At 43.0% G+C, this 24945-nt stretch overlaps 1 protein-coding gene across 2 annotated transcripts in view; it reads left to right on the top strand.

The window, feature by feature from the left end:
• TLN1 (talin 1) overlaps window positions 1-24945 on the top strand; it is a 690102-nt gene that overhangs the window by 69596 nt on the left and 595561 nt on the right. For both annotated transcript variants that reach the window (XM_033937496.1, XM_033937486.1), the window contains exons 2-3: window positions 18235-18281; window positions 18872-19028. In XM_033937496.1, coding sequence (XP_033793387.1) covers window positions 18899-19028 — 130 coding nt within the window. In that variant the 5' untranslated portion in view covers window positions 18235-18281; window positions 18872-18898. The remainder of the gene's footprint in view (window positions 1-18234; window positions 18282-18871; window positions 19029-24945) is intronic.

The following is a 24945-nucleotide window of genomic DNA, read 5'->3' as shown; positions in this document are numbered from 1 at the left end:
CAGACTGGATGGACCATTCGGGTCTTTATCTGCCGTCATCTACTATGTTACTATGTTACTATGTTACCGCCAAAGCCATAGAAGTTTGAGGCGGTTTACAGCAAGAAGCGCTGGACAATCAACGAAGAGGTTACAGTCAAAGTCAGCGAAGAGGTTACAGTCAAGTCAGCAATACAATCTTACATAATGAAGGAATATGAGAGTTATACAATCTTACATAAAGAAGGTATATGAAAGCTGTGTAGTTTATTAGGGATACTGGTTGAGTAAGCAGAGCTGAGAAGATTCTTAGTTAACAAATCGATTGAACAAGCTTGTTTTTAACTGTTTTCTAAAATTGAAGTAGGATGATGAGAGCGCGAAAACGTTACTAAGCCAATCGTTCCATTTGCCTGCCGGGAAGGCAAGAGTTCTGTCCAAGAATCTTTTGTAGTGGCAGGCTTTTATTGTCGGATAGGAGAACAGATGTATTCTTCGTGTGGGTCTACGATAACTGGCTAGATTGAAGTGGGAAACGAGGTAAGTGAGGGCTAGGCCAAATATTGATTTGTAACACAGACAGGAGAACTTAAACAGGATTCGCTCCTCTAGGGGCAGCCAATGGAGTTTCTGATAATAGAGGCTTATGTATTCCCATTTCTTCAGCCTAAAGATCAGCCGAACTGCCGAGTTTTGAATGACTCTGAGTCTTAGGATGGTTTTTTTTGTAGGATGCTAAGTAAGTAATGTTGCAATAATCGAGCAGGCTCAGGATGGAAGATTGAACTAATAAGCGGAAGGATGGATCATCAAAGTAGTATCAGTGAGTCAGGAAGAAGAAGGAAGGTATTCGTGATGTTTATATCATTACTAAGCTGTGTCTTACGGAAGACCTTTCATTGGAGGAGCTAAAAAGAACTTTGAGGGTCCCTTTCCAGGTCATCCTGCTATACCAGTTCAGACAGGTGGGCTATGCTCTCCAACCAGCAGAAAACACTGAGTGATGACATTATCAGTATAGAGTTTGGTGCAATCCTGAAACTTGTTGGTGTTTTCTGCCTGCAAAAATGGGTGCAGTCTGTATTGATATAGCATGATTTTGTTTGACCTGGATCATTGGGGCGGTGATGGTGGTGTGTGTTTGGGGGGGGGGGGGGTAGTGTAGGTTGTGACTTGTGCCTCTGAGGTTAGGGCCAGTATCTATTCCAGTTGAGGCTTCACCAAGAACCCACACAGGGGTTCTATCCTCCTTTTTCTGGGTTTATGTCTTCATGCCTCTGACTCTGGCCACTATTATCATGCTGGTAGACTACCTCATTTAGAGTATAGTGTGTGGTTCCGGGCCTAGTTCTTCAAAAGGATGCAGAAAGGATTGGACCTTAGGGCTGTTTCTAAAATAGTCTGTGGCTTTGGTTATAAAGCATATGGAAATTTTGGAAGAAGTAGATCTTCTTTCAGTTGAAAGGATGCTCTTGCAATAAGGAGAAATTAAGATAAGGGTGAAAGAAAGTTTACTTAAGAGCATGGAATAGCTTTCCCTGTGGAAGTGGTAGAGAAAACATAGGACAAGTACAGAGGATCTCCGAGGAAGGGTTGAAGGAATTGAATAAAAACCAGACACCAAAAAACTTTTCAGCATTGTAAAAAACCTCACGGATACCAAACCCTTCCTCGCCACCCAAGGAACCCAGACTCCAACAGCTTCACAACTATCAGAACACTTCAAAAATAAAATCATCACAATCAGAGCCACATTCAACAATTCTCAAAATATCATAGAAGAGATACTAATAAAACCCACAAATGACGAAGCCATCTCAGCAGATAGGACCTGGACCAACTTCCCAACGACACAATGATCAGACCTGGACCGGCTGTACAAAAAATACAGCAAATCCTCCTGTGATTTGAACAACTGTCCTCCTTACCTACTAGCTACAGCATCCACCAAATTCATAGCTTGTCTCACGCTATGGTTGCAAACCACTCTCAGGGAAGGTCAGTTCCCTCCGGAACTTGGCGAAATCATAATCACTCCCATACTAAAAGACCCCAAAGGCCCAATAGACAACCCAACAAACTATAGACCAATCGCTTCTATCTCACTATACATCAAACTCATAGAGGGTCTAGTAGCACAATATCTATCCAACTACCTAGAAGACCACCACATTCTGCATCCAACTCAATCTGGTTTCAGAGCTAATCACAGCACAGAAACATTACTGGTATCTTTACTAGATATAGCCAGACAGCACCTCAGCAAAGGAAACAAGTTACTAATCATCCAACTCGACCTTTCAGCAGCATTCGACTTAGTAGATCATCCAATACTTCTCCAGATACTAGATGCCATAGGAATAACTGGTAAAGTTCACAACTGGTTCCAAGGATTCCTTCAAACAAGATCATATAGAGTTAAGTCAAAAGATCTTTTATCCGACCCCTGGACAAACCCCTGCGGAGTACCACAAGGATCCCCACTATCGCCCATACTATTCAACCTCTTCATAGCTTCCTTAGGCACTGCCCTAGACGCCCTAAATATAACTTCTTTCAGTTACGCAGATGACATAACCATCATTCTCCCATTTGACATCCAAGACCCCATCTCCAAGGGACGCCTGAAAACAACATTGGAAACTGTAGAAAAATGGATGACGAACCATAAGCTGAAACTGAATGCAGAGAAAACCAAATTCCTACTAATAGAGAAGGAACAAAAACCATCACTAACAGAACTGGAAGTAAACGCAATCAAATATCCTATACAGAGCACTCTCAAAATTCTAGGAATACAATTAGACAGACGCTGCACTATGCAGACACAGATACACAAAGTCATACAGAAGGCATTCTTCACCATGCGAAACCTAAGAAAAATAAGAAAGTTCTTTACCAAAGAACACTACAAGATCATTGTACAATCCCTCACACTCAGTACCTTGGATTACTGCAACAGCCTCTACCTACCATGCCCAAACTACATGATAAAACAACTACAGACCGTTCAGAACACAGCCATCAGACTCATCTACTGTCTCAGCAAATATGACCACATCACCCCCGCCTATGTAGACTCTCACTGGCTTCCGATAAAAGCAAGAACTCAATTCAAGTTCTATTGTCTTCTATTTAAAGTAACCCATGGAACTGCCCCCTTTTACCTAAACAACCGCCTATACCGCTACCACTCATCCAGGTCAAGGAGAACTCAAAACCTATTCACCTTCCCCCCTCATAATGGTACCCGACGTAAGAAACTATACGACAGCCTTCTAGCGACACAGGCAGCGAAAATTGACCCCACCATCACCAAACTAATGATCAACACAACAGACATCAAAGTGTTTCGGAAAGAAATCAAAACATTTCTATTCAAAAAACACGTCCTTACTAACTAGTCTCCTCCCCTTTCGCACAAGCTCTCCCTCTCTTGAATATCACATTAGTCAACTCCTAGAACCTTTCCCTCCAAAAATACTCAGATTCCTAAATAAGCATTTACCTCACTATCCAACAAACTTCTTACGTCATTGTTAGGTAACTTCTCGTCTGTAACCCGCATATACTGATATTCTCCACTATATCCTGTTATCACGGATTCTGTAAGGGAAGGTCATGCTTAACGAACCTTCTGTACTTCTTTGAGGGAATAAGCAGTCGGGTGGACAATGGGGAACCCATAGACATCATTTACCTCGATTTTCAAAAGGCTTTCGACAAGGTGCCACATGAAAGGCTGCTTAGGAAGCTGTGGAACCACGGGGTGGGAGGGGATGTGCACAGATGGATCAAGCACTGGTTGTCATGTAGACTGCAGAGGGTCGGAGTGAAGGGCCAATATTCTGACTGGCGGGGAGTCACGAGCGGTGTGCCACAGGGATCGGTGCTGGGGCCGTTACTCTTCAACATATTTATCAATGACCTGGAAAAGGAGGCAAAGTGCGAGGTTATAAAATTTGCAGACGATACCAAACTGTGCGGTAGAGTTAGGTCCAGGGAGGAGTGTGAGGACCTGCAAAGGGACCTAGACAAGCTGGAAGACTGGGCAAACAAATGGCAAATGCGCTTTAACGTGGAAAAATGCAAGGTCATGCATATAGGGAAAAAGAACCCGTTGTTCAACTACAAATTGGGGGGGGCATTGTTGGGAGACAGCAGACTTGAGAGAGACTTGGGCGTGCTGGTGGATGCATCACTGAAGCCATCTGCACAGTGCGCAGCAGCCTCGAAAAAAGCCAACAGGATGCTGGGCATCATAAAGAGGGGCATAACAACCAGGACGCGGGAAGTCATCATGCCATTGTATCGAGCGATGGTGCGTCCACATCTGGAATACTGCGTTCAGTATTGGTCGCCGCACCTCAAGAAGGACATGGCGGTACTTGAGAGAGTCCAAAGGAGAGCAACGAAACTGGTAAAAGGGCTGGAACACTGCCCATACGCCGAGAGGTTGGATAGGCTGGGGCTCTTCTCTCTGGAAAAGAGGAGGCTCAGGGGAGATATGATAGAGACCTTCAAGATCATGAGGGGCATAGAGAGGGTGGATAGGGACAGATTCTTCAGACTGAAGGGGACAACAGGTACGAGGGGGCATTCGGAGAAACTGAAGGGAGATAGGTTCAAAACAAATGCAAGGAAGTTTTTTTTCACCCAAAGGGTCGTGGACACTTGGAATGCGCTACCGGAGGAAGTGATCAGGCAGAGTACAGTACAGGGATTCAAACAGGGATTGGACGGATTCCTGAGGGATAAAGGGATCGTGGGATACTGAGAGAGGTGCTGGGATGTAATACAAGTATAGAAAACTAACCAGGTAATAAGTATGGAAACCCAACCAAGTCGTGAATGTGCAAGACCGGAGGATTAGGACTTCGATGGGAAGATAGGACTTCAATGGGAAACCAAGGTGGCAAGGGGGCCCCTTCTGGTTATTCAGACAGGTCGTGACCTGTTTGGGCCGCCGCGAGAGCGGACTGCTGGGCAGGATGGACCTATGGTCTGACCCGGCGGAGGCACTGCTTATGTTCTTATGTTCTTATCACTTGATTCTCTTAAATGTAATTCTTATAATTGAATCCTCTACCACACCATGTAAAGTACATGAATCACGGTTATGCAATATCTCTAGATAATCTATTAAGTAATTTCTCTAGATAATCTATTATGTAATTTCTCTGGATAATCTTTGTTTTGCAATTCTCTCGGTAATGTCCAGATCTCTTATAATTTGTAATCCGCCTAGAACCGAAAGGCACAGGCGGAATAGAAATCACTAATGTAATGCATGGCATAGTGAGTATAGGACTGATAACCTGTTACAGGGATTTTAGGGGGTCTGTAAAAGTAGTTTTTGGGCAGTTTGGGGGTTAGCAATAGTCCCCCCACCCGTAAAATTATTGCGTTTTGGGTATTCTTTTGCTTTCCCCTGGCTGTTTTTTTCTAAAAATTGCATCCGCAGTAGCCATCTTAGATTTTCCCAGTTTGAATTTAAAGTTATTTTTTGCCTCTGCAATCTTCATTTTTATAAGAAAACCACTCATAAGGACTTCTCAGAACAGGATACTTCGGATTTATGCCCTGTTTGTGATGGATGGTTGTCTGTCGATCAGCCGTGTTCTACGTGTTCTGCGGCACGGGAGGAGGGGCAAGTTTTCATCGGCCCTGGTTCCCTCGACTCCTTTAAGGAGCTGAATATTAAAAATTGATGCTAAGGATGGATATAGGACAGAAAGTGAAGAAGAGAAGAACATGAAATGGATAAGAAAGTCCTTGAAACATTAAGAGCACAGACTTAAGGAAGTACAACCAGAGACTGGGAAAAGACAATTAGAAAAATAAAATCACCAGACAACTAAGATAGGAAAAATGATTTTATTTTCAATTTAGTAATTGGAAATGTTGGTTTTGAGAATTTACATCTGTTGTCTATATTTTGTACTGTTTGGGAAGAAATGCATTTGCTACTATTTCTCTGGTATTATACTGCATGCATGCAGAGTCTAGCATCTTAGGGTTTTATTTGTGTATATTAGGACTTCTAGATTGTGGTCCTCTATTTGCATAGGGTTTATCTATGTTCTGCATGTGTGATCAAGGCCAGGTGTTCTGGTAGGAATGAATGTCGAGAAGCATTATTGGTGTCATGACCCCAAGTAGGAAGATATTTATTGACTCTCTGTCAACCCTTTTTGGACCCAAAATGGCACGCGCTTAAAAATTTGTGAAGACCACTTCTCTAGAGGCTCAGGGCGGTCTAAATTTTGTGGCTTCAGGCACTTTCAGCAGTACTCAGGAGGAACTTCCTCTCAGAGATCCTTCCAGGGAGCCAGTCAGAGATTCTCAGATCCTAGGCGGAGCTAAGCCTTCAGTTCTCATTCCACTCCAATCTCAAGAAAGTATAATGATGCCAGGTCCTGAGCAGTTCCCCTGAAGATAGGGGGATGGACGGCTCTCGGGGTATGTGGATGCCGGGGTGCAGATCTCATCAGTCTGTTGGGTGCTGGAGATCATTAAGAGAGGTTACAAGCTTGAGCTCACTTAGCCCCTAACACTGGTTTGTGGACTCCCTGATGGGGTGACCAGAGAAATCAAGCAAAGGTCGCAACTACAGTTCAGAGGCTATTGGATATTCAGACCATAGAGTTTGTGTTGCATGAAGATTCGGGATAGGTGGCAAAGTTCAGTTTTAAATTAGGATTTGGTTATCGGATAGAAAACAGAGGGTAGGGTTAAATGGTCATTTTTCTTAATGGAGGAGACAGTGGAGTGCCGCAGGGATTTGTACTGAGACTGGTGCTATTTAACTTATTTATAAATGATCTGGAAATTGAAATGACGATTGAGGTGATTAAATTTGCAGATGACACTAAACTGTTCAAACTTGTTAAAACACATGCGGATTGTGAAAAATTGCAGGCAGACCTTAGGAAATTGGAAGATTTGGGCGTTCAAGTGGCAGATGAAATTTAATGTAGACAAATGCAAAGTGATGCACATTGGGAAGAATAACCTGAATCACAGTTACCAGATGCTAGGTTCCACCTTGGTGGTTAGCACCTAAGAAAAGGATCTGGGATCTGGGTGTCATCTTAAACAAAATGATGAAACCTTCCAATGTGTGGCGGCAGCCAAAAAAGCAAGGATGCTAGGAATTATTAAAAAAGGGATAGTTAATAAGACTAAGAATGTAATAATGCCCCTGTATCGCTCCATGGTACGACCTCACCTGGAGTATTCTGCTCAATTCTGGTCTCCTTATCTTAAGGAAGATATAGTAGCACTAGAAAAGGTCCAAATAAGAGCGACCAAGATGATAAAGAAGATGGAACTCCTCTCGTACGAGGAAAGACTAAAAAGGTTAGGGCTCTTCAGCTTGGTAAAGAGACGGGCTAAGGGGAGAAATGATTGAAGTCTACAAAATCTTGAGTGGAGTAGAACGGGTACAAGTGGATTGATTTTTCATTCCGTCAAAGATAACAAAGACTAGGGAACACTTGATGAACTTACAGGGCAATACTGTACTTTTAAAATCAATAGGAGGAAATATTTTTTCAGTCAGAGAATAGTTAAAAGCTCTGGAGCGCATATGGAAAAAATAAAAATGTCCTATAGACAGACAGTCCTGGAGAGTCAATATCAAGCTGTACAATACAGCACTAAAAAAAGCAAGAAAGAACTTCTATGGTGACAAAATCTCCAGGTCCAACAATCAAAGCAGTACTCTATTCAACATCTGGCGCTCCCTAACCTCCAAAAGAGACCCCACCTTGCTCCCCTCCTCTCCCTCAGCCGATGTTCTAGCAAAATTCTTCAACAATAAGGTTTCTTCCTTGAGATGCTCTTTCCCTCCTTCAGTCTCTTACAACTTCCTAGTGCCCACTGATTCCACTCCCACCCTAATGGTCTCCAACCCTAACCCAGCTGACAGATCCTGGACCACCTTTGAGCGCGTATCTAAATCCCTGGTCCTCAATCTCTGCCTCAAACTGAAATCCTGTAATTGCTCCTTGGACCCATTCCCCTCCTACCTATACAAGAACATTCCCGCTCAGGCTATTTCTTCTATCACCATTCTCATAAACTCCGCCCTTCAGTCGGGCCATTTCTCCCCAGAAATGGGTCATATCGCCTTGACCCCATTACTGAAAAAATCTGACCTTGACCCTTCCATACCATCCAGCTATCGCCCAATTGCAAATATCCCTCTCCTAACCAAGATGCTAGAGTCCATCATTTCTTCCCAACTCTCATCATACTTAGAGAGATTCTCTATTCTTTTACCCTATCAATATGGCTTTCGTCCTAACTTCAGCACCGAATCCCTACTGTCTTCCCTGATTTCAAGGGTTCAACAACTTCACTCTCGAAACAAGTTTGCCGTCCTCCTACAATTTGACCTTTCCGCTGCTTTCGACGTTGTTCACCGTGATATTCTTGTTTACCAACTCTCTGAGATAGGTATCAACTCCACAGTCCTAGGTTGGTTCTCTAAATTTCTCCGCTCTCGTTCTTCCATTGTTAACATGAATGGCACCTCATCCTCCCCCTGGAAACTGAATTGTGGAGTCCCGCAAGGCTCTCCACTATCCCCTATCCTTTTCAACATCTATATGTCCTCACTAAAACTCCTCCTCCCTTGAAACAATTTACATTTATGCAGATGACATCCTTGTCCTCTTCGAGACCGATTCGAACCTCACCGACCTGTCTAAGAACATATTCTCTTGTATAATGAACCTACAATCCTGGGCCCACACTGTGCAAATGAAATTGAATGAGTCCAAAACAAGACTTCTTTGGCTCGGTCCAAAACTAGATCACCTACCCAACTCCATCCCACTACCCTCTGGCTCCTCTCTGCAGCTTGAGTTCTCGAGCAAGGTCTTGGGCATCATCATTGATTCCACATTGTCCTTCAATGACCACCTCCAATCCTTGGTAAAAAAATGCTTTTTCAGCCTTCACATGCTGAGGAAAGTTAGATCCTGCTTCCATCAAAAACATTTTACCCTCCTTGTCCAATCCATCATCCTCTCCAGATTGGACTATTGCAACTCTATCTATATTTCTTTCTCCATTGTTAAGCCTTTGCCAATCTATAGGCTTTACCCCATTTGCATACGCTGATGACGTTCAACTTATTTATCCTTTGGATCCTAAATGTGATAATGAAATCAAATCCATTAATCAGAAATTAGAAATAATTCATTCTTGGCTTAACACTAACAAATTGGCACTTAACATAAAGAAGACGAAAGCCGTATTATTTACTTGGAGGAACGATATAACTTTATCAATCCCATTCATTCTTAATAACATCACACTTAATCTAGTTCCATCAGTTAAGATTCTTGGTGTACTAATTGACGAGAAATTCACTTACCACGATCATATTTCTCTCACGGTAAAAAACTGCTTTTATAAATTACGCCGTATTAGATCAATATCCAAATTTCTGACCCCTAAATCTATCACAATACTAATTCATTCATTAGTAATATCGAAACTTGATTACTGCAATTCTCTCTTTCTTAACATATCATTAAAAGAAAAAAGGAGATTACAATTGATTCAAAATACTTCAATAAAATTAATATACAATGCAAAGAAATATGATCATGTTTCCCCGTTGTTAATAGACTCTCATTGGTTACCTATTAGCCATAGAATCACATTTAAAATAATAATACTTATTTTTAAAACTTTAGCATGCGGCGAACCACAATTCATTTCCAGACTTTTGATACCTTATAACACACAACGTTCACTCCGCTCTTCCAACCAGAATCTTCTTTCAGTTCCTTCCCTAAAAATCATCGGTACTAGAAGGGCCGACATCTTTTCGGTGACTGGTCCCCTATGGTGGAATGCCCTTCCCCAATATATTCGTAACGAAAAAGATATTTTAATATTTAAAAAACTTTTAAAATCTTATTTATTTAGAGATGCTTTTAATGTTTAAAGTATAATAAATTTAATATTGCTGAGGTTATTTCCCTTACCTACTGTTATTTCCCTATTCTACCCCAAACAAAAATTGTAACTTTCATCTTTTCCTTCCCACTGTATGTTTGTTCAAGTTAAATGTTCTTATGTTAAAATGTCGACCCCTTTGCACTTGATATATTTTTTGTAATGTACATCGCTTAGTGATTATAATAGGCGATTTATCAAATTGTGTTAATAAACTTGATAAACTTGATAAACTTGATCTACTTAAGCCTAACTAAGAAAAACCTCCACAGACTCCAACGGATTCAGAATGCCGCAGCCAAGCTCATCTTCGCTAAAAGTAAATTTGACCATGTCTCCCCGCTCCTGGCCAAGCTCTACTGGCTTCCGATAATCGCCAGGGTCCACTATAAATGCGCCTGTTTAACTTTCAAAATCCTATATGGTATCCTCACTCCCTTTATCCCTCTTTCTTGGAATTCCTCAAACCCTAATACCACCAGATCCTCCCACAAATTAAAACTATCCTTCCCCTCGCTAAAAGGCATTTCCCACAAGGAAAGCTAGGGACCTCTCTCCACTTCAAAATCACTGAGCTCTGGAACAACCTTACCTCCCCTCTTCGGAACTTGAGCTCTCTCCAAGTTTTCCGCAAACATCTGAAAACCTGGCTTTTCTCAAAAAATGTAAGTCTCCCTCCAACTTAGGAATCAAGGAAACTTATATCTTGGCATCCCAAGTCCTCTAAATTTTCTTCACACTTCTACCTCTAACCCTTTGTTGTAGTTCCTTCCTATTTCTCCTACTGTAAACCGCGTCGAGCTCTACAAACGTGGAGATGATGCGGTATACAAACCTAAGGATTAGATTAGATTAAGCTCTGGAACGCATTGCCAGAGATTGTGGTAAGAATGGATAGCATAGCTGGTTTTAAGAAAGGTCTGGACAGTTTCCTGGAGGAAAAGTCCATAGTCTGTTATTGAGAGGGACATAGGGGAGGCCGCTGCTTGCCTTGGATCGGTACCATGGAATATTGCTACTCCTTGGGTTTTGGCTAGGCATTAGGGACCTGGATTGGCCACCGTGAGAACGGGCTACTGAAATTGATGGACCATTGGTCTGACCCAGTAAGGCTATTATGTTCTTATATCGTGCCCAAGAAAGGCTCGGATGATTGGAGACCCAATTTGGATCTTACACATGTCAATGCAGCATTGACAGTGCTGTGCTTTCACATGGAGACAGTATGATCATTTATAACAGCAGTGTCACCAGGGGAATTTCTGGGCTCGCTGGATTTAACGGAGGCTGCTGTACATTCACAACTTTCTGGAACACAGAAAGTTTTGAGATTTCATGTCCTGGAAAATTATTATTGGTTCTTGGCTCTTCTCTTTGGGCTGCCAACAGCTCCTCACACCTTTACTAAGTTGATGGTGGTGATAATTGCCCATCTACACAAGTCAGGCTTGAAGGTTCACCAATACCTGGACAACTGTCTGATCATAGCTCCATCATTCCTGGAAGGAGAACAAGCTGTAGTCCATGTGATTCAGAGGTCCTGCAGAGCCTGGGCTGGATAGTGACTTTCCAAAAGAGGCAACTGGTTCCATCCTAATCCCTAGAATAACTTTGAGTCTTTTTAAACACAACAGAAGGTCGTGTCTACCTTCCAGAGGCATACAGACAGAAGCTTTGCATTCAGATAATTTCAGAGCAGAACAGAGTTGTAGTTTGGGGAGTTTCCCCGTACTTCTCCTTCACATTTGTTTCTAGATTGGGCTATCACCTGCTTTGGTACAAACTGAAGGGGGCAGCAGAGCCCTCTGGTGAAGGAGGAGGGATTCAAAAGCTGGAGTGAATTCCTTCTGCATGGCTTACGAGTATGGGGATATGACTCGTCCGCCCAGAATGACACACTTACTAGAAAAGATATTAGCAAGGTATGAGCCTAATGTCTTTAAAGGATCCATTGTTCACTTTCTATGGTCTTGAGGCACAACATATTCTGCTGGAACCTAAGCTCTACTTTCCCATAGACTCAGCGTTTCATTATTTGTGATTTTGCAGTTCGCAAACATTTTCGGAAACCATACTATTGCAAATAACAAGAACGGACTGTAATTTCTTTCCAGTATACATCAGGTTAGATAGACTAAAAAGGGTAGCTTTAGTCACAACCAGAATTTCAAGAAAACAACTGAATGACTTTATGGGGGGAAAGGTGTTGTGTGCTGATGTGATGTAGTCAAACTCCAGGGAAAACTGCTGATGCAGGGAGTTAAGCTGATTACCATTTTTGGAGTTAAGATGTTTTTTTCACTGCTGTAGAGCTGGCTACAGATGCACAGTGGAATTTTTTTTTGAATTCCTTTGCTTAATAGGGAGAGAAAGCTGTTCTGCAGTTTGAAAAAAGTTTGCCTGAATGGCCTTTCATCCTTGCCAGCTGTAATTGTGTAATACTGGAGGGGTCTTTGCTAACATAAATGTGACCCTAATGGCAAAATTTCTTGGCTCTTGGCTTTTGCAGAGAGTAACAGAGACAGTGTCAGCAGCACTCATTGTCTGCTTTGCTAATCCCGGCCTCTTCCTTCCTAGAGTCTGCTTTGCATGCACAGTCCTTACCACATAACGGATAGTATAGTTGATTGTATCTGTTGCCTGAAATACATGGCACATCTCGATGATATTTGATGCCTGCATTAATTCAATGTTGACTTGCTGAAATGTCCCCATCATATTATTGGAAACACTTTTAGAATTCTTCTACTTAGAAAGAATTTGTGGCCTCCTTTCTGTGACTTTGACTTGTGTTAAAGGCTTTCTCTTTACATCACTTTATGCCATTGTCTCTGCATCATCATCGTCATAACTGAACATGTAAAGGGGATGGGACTGATGTAGTACTTTTTCTGTGTTGTTAAAATCATTACATTACATTCGGGATTTCTATTCCGCCATTACCTTGCAGTTTAAGGCGGATTACAAAAGAATTATCAAGGAAGTATTACAAAAAGAGATTTGGTCATTTTCAAAGAGAGTAAGAAATGAGTGTGGTTATTTGTTTAGGGTAGTTGGCTTAGTGAGAGGCGGTGTTATTTGCAGTGTTATTTCTTTTTCAGGAATTTCTTGAATAGTATCAGTGGTTTAAATATTTTAGACAGGTCCTTATTTTGTACCTGGGGCAATGAAGTATTAAGTGACTTGCCCAGAGTCACAAGGAGCTGCTGTGGGAATGGAACTTACAACCTCAGGGTGCTGAGGCAGCTGCTCTAACCATTGGGGGCGAGATGCACTACCGTACAAATTGCTGTTGTCTGATTTTTTGGCCAATTGCGGAACAGTGATTGATGTTCTGATAAGTTTCCATGCAAATGATTTGCACGGAAGTTCACTGTAATCCCATCAAACCAGTCGCTATGAGAGCGACTTGGACACCTGTGTAGAGTTGGTTTGGGGAAGCCCAAACAGCTGAGTGGCATGGGACAATATTTGACCTATTAAAAAGAAAAAAAGCTCCTCCCGATGACAGTTACCCCCCCTGCTGAATGACCCCTGGGATTAAAATATGCCGCAAACCTTCCCTGTACTGACCCTCCCTGAACCAACCCCTCCCGGATGCCCACTCCCTCCTGCTGCCACGAGCCCTCCCCCCACACTAACCTCCCAAATTGCGGACCTTTCCCTTCCTGGTGCATCCTGGGATGCAAGGGGAGAGACCTAAGGCCCTTATTGGCTTGGGCTTCTCCCTCTGTATCCTGGAATACAGAGGCAGGAGCTCAGAGCTTTAGGCCTCTCTTTGTTTTAACAACTTTGAACAGTTTAGTGCCATCTGCAAATTTAATCACCTCACTCGTTGGTCCAGTTTCCAGATCATTTATAAATAAGTTAAATAGCACCGGTCCCAGTTCAGACCCCTGCGGCACTCCACTGTTTACTCTTCTCTATTGAGAAAAATGACCATTTAACCCTACCCTCTGTTTTCTATCTGATAACCAATTCCTAATCCACAGCTGAACTTTGCAACCTATCCCATGACTCTTTAATTTTCTCAGGAACCTTTCGTGAGGAACTTTATCAAAAGCTTTCTGAAAATTTAGATACACTATATCAACTGGCTAACCTTATCCACATGTTTATTCATACCTTCAAAGAAGTCAAGCAAATTGGCGAGACAAGATCTCCCTCGGCTGAACCCCTGCTGACTCTGTCTCATTAAATCATGTTTGTCCATGTGTTCCACAATTTTATTTTTTATAAATGTTTCTACCATTTTGCCTGGCACTGAAGTGAGGCTTACCGGTCTGTAATTTCCCAGATCTCCCCTGGAGCCCTTTTTGAAAAAATTGGTGTAACATTGGCCACCCTCCAATCTTCAGGTACTACAGACGATTTTAGCGACAGGTTACAGATCACTAACAGCATGTCAGCAATTTCATGTTTGCGTTCTTTTAGTACCCTGGGATGTATACCATTCGGTCCTGGCGATTTATCACTTTTTAACTTGTCAATTTGGCTTAATACATCTTCTAGCACAGGTAGAGCTGCTTCTTGTACTCCCTAGCCTTTTCTATGATCCACCTCAAGTTTGCGATGTGATCACGGGTCTCTCTGCTCTTAAGAAATCCAGCTTGGGCATCAGGAAGTTCGTGATCAAGGATGTTGCCCAAGTGCATCTGGATGATCTATAGAGGCATCTAGCTGGCGTGGGGGATCGGGGCGATTGTTCTATAGTTGGTACAGTCCCTGGCGTCGCCTTTCTTCAGCAGTGGAAAAAAACCTGAACTTTTCTAGTACTTTGGCCATGTGCAGGTCTTCCAGATCTTCTGGCATTGTGCTGTCAGTGTGGCTCTTGGGACTGGTTTGAGCAGCTGTATAAGGTTTCCATCAATGCCAGCTGCTTCAGTGCCCAATCCATTTCACTTTCCAATAGGTCTGGTTCTGCTTCCTCTTGACTCTCAAACTCTTCTTGGTAGTCAGTGCTGGTGTTGATGTATTCTTTCTTTCCTTCCTAGGTTAAGCAGCATAAAATCTGTTTTACTGCTTGGGATCTATCTAGGTACTTGGGACCTGGATTGGCCACTGGGCTTTGTTCTGTCCCAGTATGGCAATTCTTATAGAATCTTAGATATAGGCTTAATAGTGGTTTTCTCAATTCTGAAGCACCTCATGTTGTAGATTAGTATGGAATAAATTTGCTTTGATGTCATGGAAAATGGTTTGTGGAGTCACAAAGGGCTCCCCCCTTTCTCCAGTACTTTTTATTGCATATCTAAGCAAATTGCAACTTGTGGTTGGCTCTTTGGAGACCAAGTATTTCTCTTATGCTGACAGTATATCTTTAATATTTCCCATAGAGAGGAGTTTGGGGGAGACTATACTACAGATATCAAAGGTGTTTGATTTGGATGCTTGCAAATAGTTTGAAAATTAATCTGAATAATCCCACTCTATTCCTGTACTATTGGGTTATTTTCCCATACTCGCCAGAACTTGTAGGCAGTGTGGCCCCTCCCCGCCCTCTTTCCCGCTCCCCCTGCCGAACGTGCGCCCCCTTCCCTTTATCTTTTTAACTTCTCCGGCGTAAGCAGCATGCCCACGTCACTGTCGGCTTGCCCTTTGATGTCACTTCCTAGGCGAGGGTCCCGGAAGTGACATCACAGAGAGCGTAGATGCCGATGTAGGCATCAACCTTGTGCCGGGGAAGTAAAAATGGAGGTAATAACAGGGGGAAGGCAAGGAGAAGGGTGGGGTGGGGATGGTGAGCAGGAGGGGTGCCATGTCCTTAGGAAGACATCACCCTTAGGATGTCCACGGCCAGGGCAAACTGCCCCCCCCCCTTGCTTGTAGGAATTCTCATTATTCATAGACCAGGGCGTGTGCGGATCGCCGGACTTCATGGACCAAAGGTCTGATCCGGAGATGGCAGTTCTTATGTTCTTATGCTTCCCTCAGGAACTTGCTCACCCCAGGTTCGTCGATAGTGGGTTGGGCACAGGCTCCGTGGAGGTGTTCCCAGGATCGGGGCCAGATGGCGTTCCTCCGCCAGGCATGTGAGTGGTATGTCTGAGGGTAGCGGAGGTCCTGGCTGTGGATGTCCGGTTGGTGGGGCAGTCGGAAAATCTGAAGTCCTGCTTGGCTGTTTCTTAATGCAATGAAAAAATCACTCTCAAGTTTACACAATAGCATATTTTAAACTGCGTACAACTGTTAGTGAATTTTCTGCTCAGAGAAATGGAGGTACTGGTAATAACAGGGGAAAAACCCCAACACTACTACCTCACCGTCCAATCATCGCATGTTCAAAAACTTGTTGGAAGAATGCAGATGTTTGAATTATTTGCATTTGCTGCAACTAAGGCTACGCTTTTGTTCTTATAGTTTAAATTAGAGAGCTGCACGGGAACGGGGACAACGGGAATCCCGTGGGTTCCTCCTTTGGGTCACGGGGATCCCGTGGAAACGCCCCCTAGGGTCGCGGGGATCCCGTGGGGACGCCCCCTAGGGACGCGGGGATCCGGGTCGCGGGGATCCCGAGAGGATGCCCTCCTCCGATATTTATGTCATCTTTTTTCCCAGAGATGGTCACAAATGGTAGAGATAAAAAAAAATTACTGAACACATGGACAACCAAAGCTTATTGGAACAGAATAAACATGAATTTAGCCAAGGGAAGTCTTGCCTCATCAATCTGCTATATTTCTATGGTATGGCAGCACCTCGAATACTGTATGCAATTCTGGTTGCCATTTCTCAAAAAAGATATAGCGGAATTAGAAAAGGTACAGAGAAGGGCAATGAAAATGATAAAAGGGATGGGAGAGGCTAAAGCGGCTAGGGCTCTTCAGCTTGGAAAAGGAGATATGATAGAGGTCTATAAAGTACTGATTGGAGTGGAAAGGGTAGATGTGAATTGCTTGTTTACTCTTTCCAAAAATACTAGGACTAGGGGACATATATTGAAGCTACTGAGAGGGTGGTAGACATCTGGAATGCGCTTCCAGAAGGGGTGATAGGACAGAGTACGATATTGGGTTTCAAACAGAGATTGGATGACTTCCTGAAGAAGAAGGGGATTGAAGGGTATAGATAGAGGGTTACTATACAGGATAATAAATGACTAGGGAATAAGAGGTTTTAGGTAAAGGATCACTTGCAGGTCTTGGACCTGGGGGGCCACCGCGGGAGCGGACTGCTGGGCATGATGGACCCCCTGGTCTGACCCGGCAGAGGTAATGCTTATGTTCTTAAATTTAAAACAGACTGGAGAAAATATTTCTTCACTCATTGGGTAATTAAACTCTGGAATTCATTGCTGCAGATTGTAGTCAAAGTGGTTAGCTTAGCAGGGTTTAAAAAAGTTTTGAATAATTTTCTTAAAGAAAAGTCTATAAGCCATTATTGAGATGGCTTGGAGAAATGCACTACTTTTTCCTAGAATAAGCAGCATAAAATCCATTTTACTCCTTGGAATCTTGCCAAGTACTTGTGACCTGAGTTGGCCACTGTTTAGAAACAGGATACTGGACTTGATGGACCTTCATTCTTTCCCAATATGGCAACTTTTATGTTCATATGGTATGCAAATCTATCTAATGCATATTAATTGTGGATTTCCTGAAAACTCGATAGGACCTTGAGGACTGGATTGAGAAGCCCTACCTTATTTATTAAATTTGTATCCCACTTTAATCAAAGTGGGTAACAAAAAAACAGACAAACTCTTAGCTTATGATTTTTGTTATGTCTGTTTTTTTGTTACCCACTTTGATTAAAGTGGGATACAAATTTAATGAATAAGGTAGGGCTTCGTAGCTTATGATTTTTATCTTGTTGGACAGACTGGATGGACTGTGCAGGTCTTTATGTGCCATCATCTTCTATGTTATAATATATGTATTCTCTTTTAGAGCAGTGTTTCTCAAGCCACTCAGAAAACTTTCCAGCCAATCAGATTTTTGCGATATCCTGAATGAATATGCATAAGCTCGATTAGCATGCAGAGCCTCCATTGCATGCTTCTCTTTCATGTATATTCATAGCAGCTAATATATATTTCATGAGCTGAAAAGACTTACTAAGAAACCATGCCTTTTAAAAATTCCACAGGACTACAAAATTGGATGAACAGGCACAAACAACTACAGCCCGTGTCCCCCAACATTGGACTGCCTAGGGGGAGCTGCGTGAGAAATAAAAGGTGGCGAAAGGAAGCCTGACCGAGGGCAGTAGCCAGGTGCGGCGTACTTTTGTAGGCGTTTGAAGAATTACAGATATTTTTATTTGCTTTCTCTACAGGCACTGTTAAGGCCCAGAGTGACAAGCGATAAAGAAGCAGTTCTCTGGTAAGACTTGTTTATATAGTGGAAAATGGAGTATGATAGACAAGAATCTATGATGGTTTTTAAAATATAAGTCAAGATTTTTGGGCCCAAAAATGGGGGTTTTGGCTTATATTTCAGTCAGCACCCCCTGCCCCCTCCCTGAACCTGTTGCAGGCCTCTACCGGGCCTACAGTAAGACCTGGTGGTCCAGTGGTGGCTGACTCTAAAAACATTTATTTCCCTTTCGCCTACCCCACATACTCGCAGTAGCCATTCAGCTAGCAGCTCTTCATGGAGCAGGAACTCAGGAAGATTGCTCATGCCCCAGTTCACTGCTGGACCATTAAGGTTTTGAAAGGTACGCAGGGGGAGGTATGAGGCCTGTGTTGCACATCAGAAGTAGAAGGGAGGCGGGGTTGGCATACAGGGGTAGTGGGGCAGCAAGTTCTGTATTACATAGAAAAGGAGGGGGCAGTGGGGTCTGTGTTGGTCACATGAGAAGGGAGATGGTGGTCTTTGGAGACGAAAGAGGCAGTGGGCTCAACATTGAGGATACTGGGAGATGGCAGCAGGGTCAATATAACCTTTTCACTATCTGTTCTGTGTTATAGGTGTTGGTAGGATTTTGAACTGCCACCATGGTTGCACTTTCTCTGAAGATCAGCATTGGAAATGTTGTTAAGACTATGCAATTCGAGCCATCCACTATGATCTATGACGCCTGCCGTATCATCCGGGAGAGAGTACCTGAAGCACAGATGGGCCAACGTAAGTGAATCTTTGAAAACTGCTTGGGTTTTGTAGTTAGTGGTGTTTTGAAACATATGGGTACCAGTGTTTGAAATTCTGATAGCCATGAGCTGAATTACATTACATTACAAAGCTTTTTGTATTCCGCCATAGCCCTTATGAGTTTCAGGCGCATTACAATAAAGCAGATGACCGTCAACAAACCCTGCTAAACAGCAATATTGAAAAAACAAAAAACAATCAGTTCAAAAATTTCTTGAATAAAACTGTTTATAAAAGCTTTCTAAAAACTAGATACCATAATTAGTAACCATACTGGATACCATAATTAGTAACCAAACTAGATACCATAATTAGTAACAGTGAGAGGAAGTTTATTCCAAATATGACCCTGACTAAGAAAGGTTTGGACAAATTCCTGGAGGAAAAGTCTGTTATTGAGACAGACATGTTATTGAGACAGACATGTTATTGAGACAGCCACTGCTTGCCCTGTATCAGGTTTCAAGTTTATTAAAAATTTGATATACCGCCTTATTAAAAATTCAAAGTGGTTTTACATAATATAAAAACAGAGTATAATAAAAACGTAGATAAAAACAAATTACAAACAATGCTACAGACAACCAAACGTACTGATGAACATAAACTTACCGATACAAGATGGAGAAGGGCAGAGATACAATTTGTATGAAGAGTAAGAGAGGGGAAGAGGGATCAAGACAAAAGAAAGGGGAACAAAATATAAAAAGTCTAGAATTATGTAAAATAAGCTTAAATGATTAAAAGATGGCAAGGAACAGATTACCATTACCGTCCTTAAAAGGACTATTATACACCATATGCATCTTTAAAAAACCTTCAAGTTACTTTTAAATTTATCAAGGGATGTAATTTCTCTTATAATTTGGTGCTGAATTCCAGATGGTAGGGGCCGTGACAGAAAAAAATGCTAGTGCGCATAGTGTTAATGTATCTTAAAGAGAGGATGGATAGCAAGTTTTGATTAGATGAACACAATGTACGATGGGGAGTATGGGGGATTAATAGCCTGTTAATGAAATCAGGTTGGCCAGTTTTGGTCTTGTAAGTTAGCAACATTATTTTATAGGAAATTCAATGATCTATAGGAAGCCAGTAAGCATTGATTAAGAGAGGTGTGACATGATCGTATTTACGTGCTTTTGAAATAATTTTAATGGCAGTGTTTTGAATAATTTGGAGACGTTTTATTTCTTTCTTAGTGATTACTTTGTATAGTGCATTACTGTAATCCAAACATGAAATGACAAGCGAATGAATAAGAATATTTAATGATGATTGATTTAATAGGGTGGCAAGAGATCTAATCATTCAAAGACGATAAAAACATTTCTTAACTACTGAACTTATTTGTTCATGGAAAGAGAGTTTTCCGTCGAAAGTAACACTGAGGAGTTTAATGGAAGTGACTATCTGAACAGAGACTGATTTTATTGTTATGGGACAGGGAAGGGTAAGACATAGAAACATAGAAGATGATGGCAGAAAAGGGCTACAGCCCATCAAGTCTGCCCACTCTGCTTACCCACCCCCTGTCTATGCCCTAATGACCCAATTTCCTTATCTTGACCCTCGTAGGGATCCCACATGGGTATCCCATTTATTCTTAAAGTCTGGCACGCTGTCTGCCTCGATCACCTGCACTGGAAGCTTGTTCTAATGATCAACCACTCTCTCTGTGAAGAAATACTTTCTGGTGTCGCCATAAAATTTTCCGCCCCTGAGTTTGAGCGGGTGCCCTCTTGTGGCCGAGGGTCCCTTGAGAAAGAAAATATCATCTTCCACTTCGACACGTCCCGTGAGGTACTTAAATGTTTCGATCATGTCTCCCCTCTCCCTACGTTACTCGAGAGTGTAGAGCTGCAATTTGTTCAATCGCTCTTCGTACGAGAGACCCTTGAGCCCCGAGATTATCCTGGTGGCCGTCCGCTGAACCGATTCAATTCTGTGCACATCTTTACTGTAATGTGGCCTCCAGAATTGCACACAGTATTCAAGATGAGGTCTCACCATGGCCCTGTACAACGGCATTATGACTTCAGGCTTTCGGCTGACGAAACTTCTATTGATACAACCCAATATCTGCCTTGCCTTAGATGAAGCCTTCTCCACTTGATTGGCAGTTTTCATGTCTGCACTGATGATTACTCCTAAATCTCGTTCTGCTGAAGTCCTAGTTAAAGTTTCTCCGTTCAAGAAGTACGTCCTGCATGGATTTCCGCTTCCGAGGTGCATGACCTTACATTTCTTAGCATTGAAGCCTAGCTGCCAGGTTGAGGACCAACTTTCCAATGTAAGCAGGTCCTGCGCCATATAATTCTGTAAACTGCATTCACTTACTATATTACATAGTTTGGCGTCATCGGCTGTGTGCAGTTCTGGAGGCCACATTACCGCAAAGATGTGCTTAGAGTCGAGTCGGTTCAGTGGATGGCCACTAGGAAGATCTCGGGGCTCAAGGGTCTCTCGTACGAAGAGAGACTGAACAAATTGCAGCTCTACACTCTGGAGGAACGCAGGGAGAGGGGGGACATGATTGAGACATTTAAATACATCACAGGTTGTGTCGAGGTGGAAGATGACATCTTCCTTCTCAAGGGACCCTCGGCCACAAGAGGGCATCCGCTCAAACTCAGAGGAGGGAAATTTAAGGGTGACACCAGGAAGTATTTCTTCACGGAAAGAATGGTGGGTCACTGGAACAAGCTTCCGGAGCAGGTGGCCAAGGCCACCAGCGTGCTTGACTTTGAGAATAAATGGGACATCTACGTGGGATCCCTACAGAGGTCTAGTAAGGCACTCAGACTTAATGGGGTGGGTCAGTAGAGTTGGCAGACTTGATAGGCTATAGCCCTTTTCTGCCGTCATCTTTCTATGTTTCTATGTTTCTATTTTACCTTGAAGCCCTTGAGTCAGATCCCCTATGAATATGTTGAAAAGGAGTGGACCCAGGACCGAGCCCTGCGGCACTCCACTGGTCACCTCCGATGTTTTAGAGAGGGTACCATTAACCACCACCCTCTGAAGTCTGCCACTCAGCCAATCATTGACCCATGCAGTTAGTGTCTCTCCTAACCCCATCGATTCCATCTTGCTTAGCAGCCTGCGGTGTGGGACACTGTCAAAAGCTTTACTGAAGTCCAGGTACACGACGTCCAAAGACTCTCTCAAGTCCAACTTTCTTGTTACCCAATCAAAGAAGCTGATGAGATTGGATTGGCAGGGCCTACCCTTGGTGAATCCATACTGACTGGGATCCCGAAGATTCCCTTCATTCAAGATCGTGTCCAATTTGCTTTTAATTAGTGTTTCCATGAGTTTGCACACTATTGATGTGAGACTCACCGGTCTATAATTCGCAGCCTCTGCCCTGCAACCCTTTTTATGCAGAGGAACGACATTAACTAATTTCCAGTCCAGGGGAACTTTCCCCTTACTTAGGGAGAGATTGAATAGCTCAGCCAACGGTTTCGCCAGGACATCGCTCAATTCTCTGAGCACTCTTGGGTGCAAATTGTATGGTCCCATGGCTTTGTTCACCTTGAGTCTTGCCAGTTCACCTGGTATGAACTCAAAATTCTGAAACGGGTCTTCTGTGCTTTGTGTTGCCTTCAACTGCAGACCGTGTCCTGGTGCCTCACAGGTGAAGACTGAGCAGAAGTATTCATTCAGTAGTTCGGCTTTATTGGAATCTGCTTCCATGTAACTTCCGTCCGGTCTTCTAAGGCGAACTATCCCGCCTGTGTTCCTTTTTCTGTCACTAATATACCTGAAGAAGGATTTGTCCCCCTTTTTAATGTTTTTGCCAGAATTTCTTCCACTCGAAATTTTGCCTCCCTAACTGCCATTTTGACCGCTGTAGACCTGGTCCTATATTCTACCTTTGCCTCTCTTTTCTCCGTGCGCTTGTAGGAGAGAAACGCTTTTTTCTTCTCCTTAATGAGGTGCGAGATCTCCGCGGTGAACCATTGGGGTTTATTGTTTCTTTGTCGTTTATTTACTGATTTTATGAAGCGGCTAGTTGCTTCATGTATGGTTGATTTCAGTGTTAACCACTTAGCTTCTACATCATCGGTCTCCGCTTGGTCCTGCAGCGTCCGATGGACGAAATCTCCCATGCGTGCGTAGTCTGTGCCCCGTAAATTGAGTACCTTTGTTTTCGTGTTTGATCTAGGGAAGCCTTTCCTAAGGTTGAACCATACTATGTTGTGGTCGCTGGAGGCTAGCGTATCTCCTACTGAGACCTCTGAGACGCTTTCCCCGTTGGTGAGTACCAGGTCGAGGATCACCTGGTCCCTAGTGGGCTCCGTTACCATTTGTTTGAGACGTGCTCCCTTTATGGAGGTTAAGAGCCTCCTGCTACCGCTGGTTGTCGCTGAAAATGAGTTCCAGTCTGCATCAGGCATATTGAAGTCCCCTAGCAGTACAGCTTCTCCTCGTAGAGTGATATTCTCTATGTCTTCAATTAATTCTGTGTCCATGTCTTCCAGTTGTCTTGGGGGTCTGTATACCACACCTAGATACAGGCATTTTTCTCTGCCTCTTGCCAAGTTTACCCAGAGGGACTCCCCGGTGTACTTGACATCTGTGATCCTGGTGGTTTTGATGTCCTCTTTAATGTATAGAGCTACCCCCCCTCCTAACCTGCCCTCTCTGTCCTGACGAAGTAGATTGTAGCCCGGTATAGCCATATCCCATCCATGTGAGTCCGTGAACCAAGTTTCAGATATTGCCACCACATCTAGGTTGGCATTCCTTATTTCAGCCTCCAATTCTAGAATTTTGTTACCTAAACTGTGTGCATTGACATACATGGCCCTCCATATCTTGTGTTTGCTAAGTCCCTGTGAGGCGTATCCTACCCGAGTCGGTGTGATTCCTAAAGAACTGTTTGCAATGTGGGTACTTACCTTGGACATGGAAGCGGAGTTTCGACTCACCTCATCAGGATAATTCCTTTCTGCACTAATATGTGAATGGGTAACCTCCCCCGACTTACCTTCCTTGACTGGAAAAATCAGTAGCTTGGAATTTTGCTACTCCTTGGGTTTTAGCCAGGTACTGAGAACGGGCTACTGGGCTTGATGGACCATTGGTCTGACCCAGTAAGGCTATTCTTATGTTCCTAAGCTTCTTTCCAAACCATATACCATAATCACATGCCTAAACGAACACAAACCAAGATATTTATGTCATGAACCCTAATGAAATAATGTAAATCCTCGATATGGCTAGGCTCTTCTAAATTGTAAATCCACAAATATTAATGTAACGTACAAACTTAAAATTACACCTGCTCCAAGATTAAGTATGTCAGCACTTTCAGGTAAGTTGTTTATTTGGTACAACATATCCGCCTATGTGGCTTTTTTGTCTAGGTATCCTGTTTTAAAATGAACCCCTTTGTGTTTCTCCCATGTATACTTGGATTCAGTCAGTATTTTGCTCTTGACCAGTGTTCATTAACCTTTTTACACCTATGGACTGGCGGAAATAAAATAATTATTTTGTGGACCAGCAAACTACTAAGACTGAAATAAAATTTCCTGTTTTCACCCTATCCCTGCAGCTCGGTCCCCGTCTCCATCCTGTATACAGGGAGAGGGGAAAGAGAGAGAGAGATCCATGGTGCATCTCTCCCACTCCCTCTACTGTCATATCCAACATTTTCCCCTCTCTACCAGCCTACCAGCCCCATGCCCAACATTTCGCCTATCACCCCTCTCCAGCACCATGCCACAACTCTACCTCCATCACTATGTCCAACATTCTTCCCCCTTGCATCCCCTTCAATCTGTCCCTGTTCCCTCTCCACTGCCATATCCAACATTTCTCCCTCTCATCCTTCTCTACGTCACTCCTTTCTCTATATGCAACAATTTTCCTCTTTCTT

The sequence above is a fragment of the Geotrypetes seraphini genome, chromosome 1 (genome assembly GCF_902459505.1).
Source record: "Geotrypetes seraphini chromosome 1, aGeoSer1.1, whole genome shotgun sequence".
NCBI classification, from domain to species: Eukaryota; Metazoa; Chordata; class Amphibia; order Gymnophiona; family Dermophiidae; genus Geotrypetes; species Geotrypetes seraphini.
Note: the sequence above shows the minus strand (reverse complement) of the source record. Positions and strands in the feature narration are given on the sequence as shown.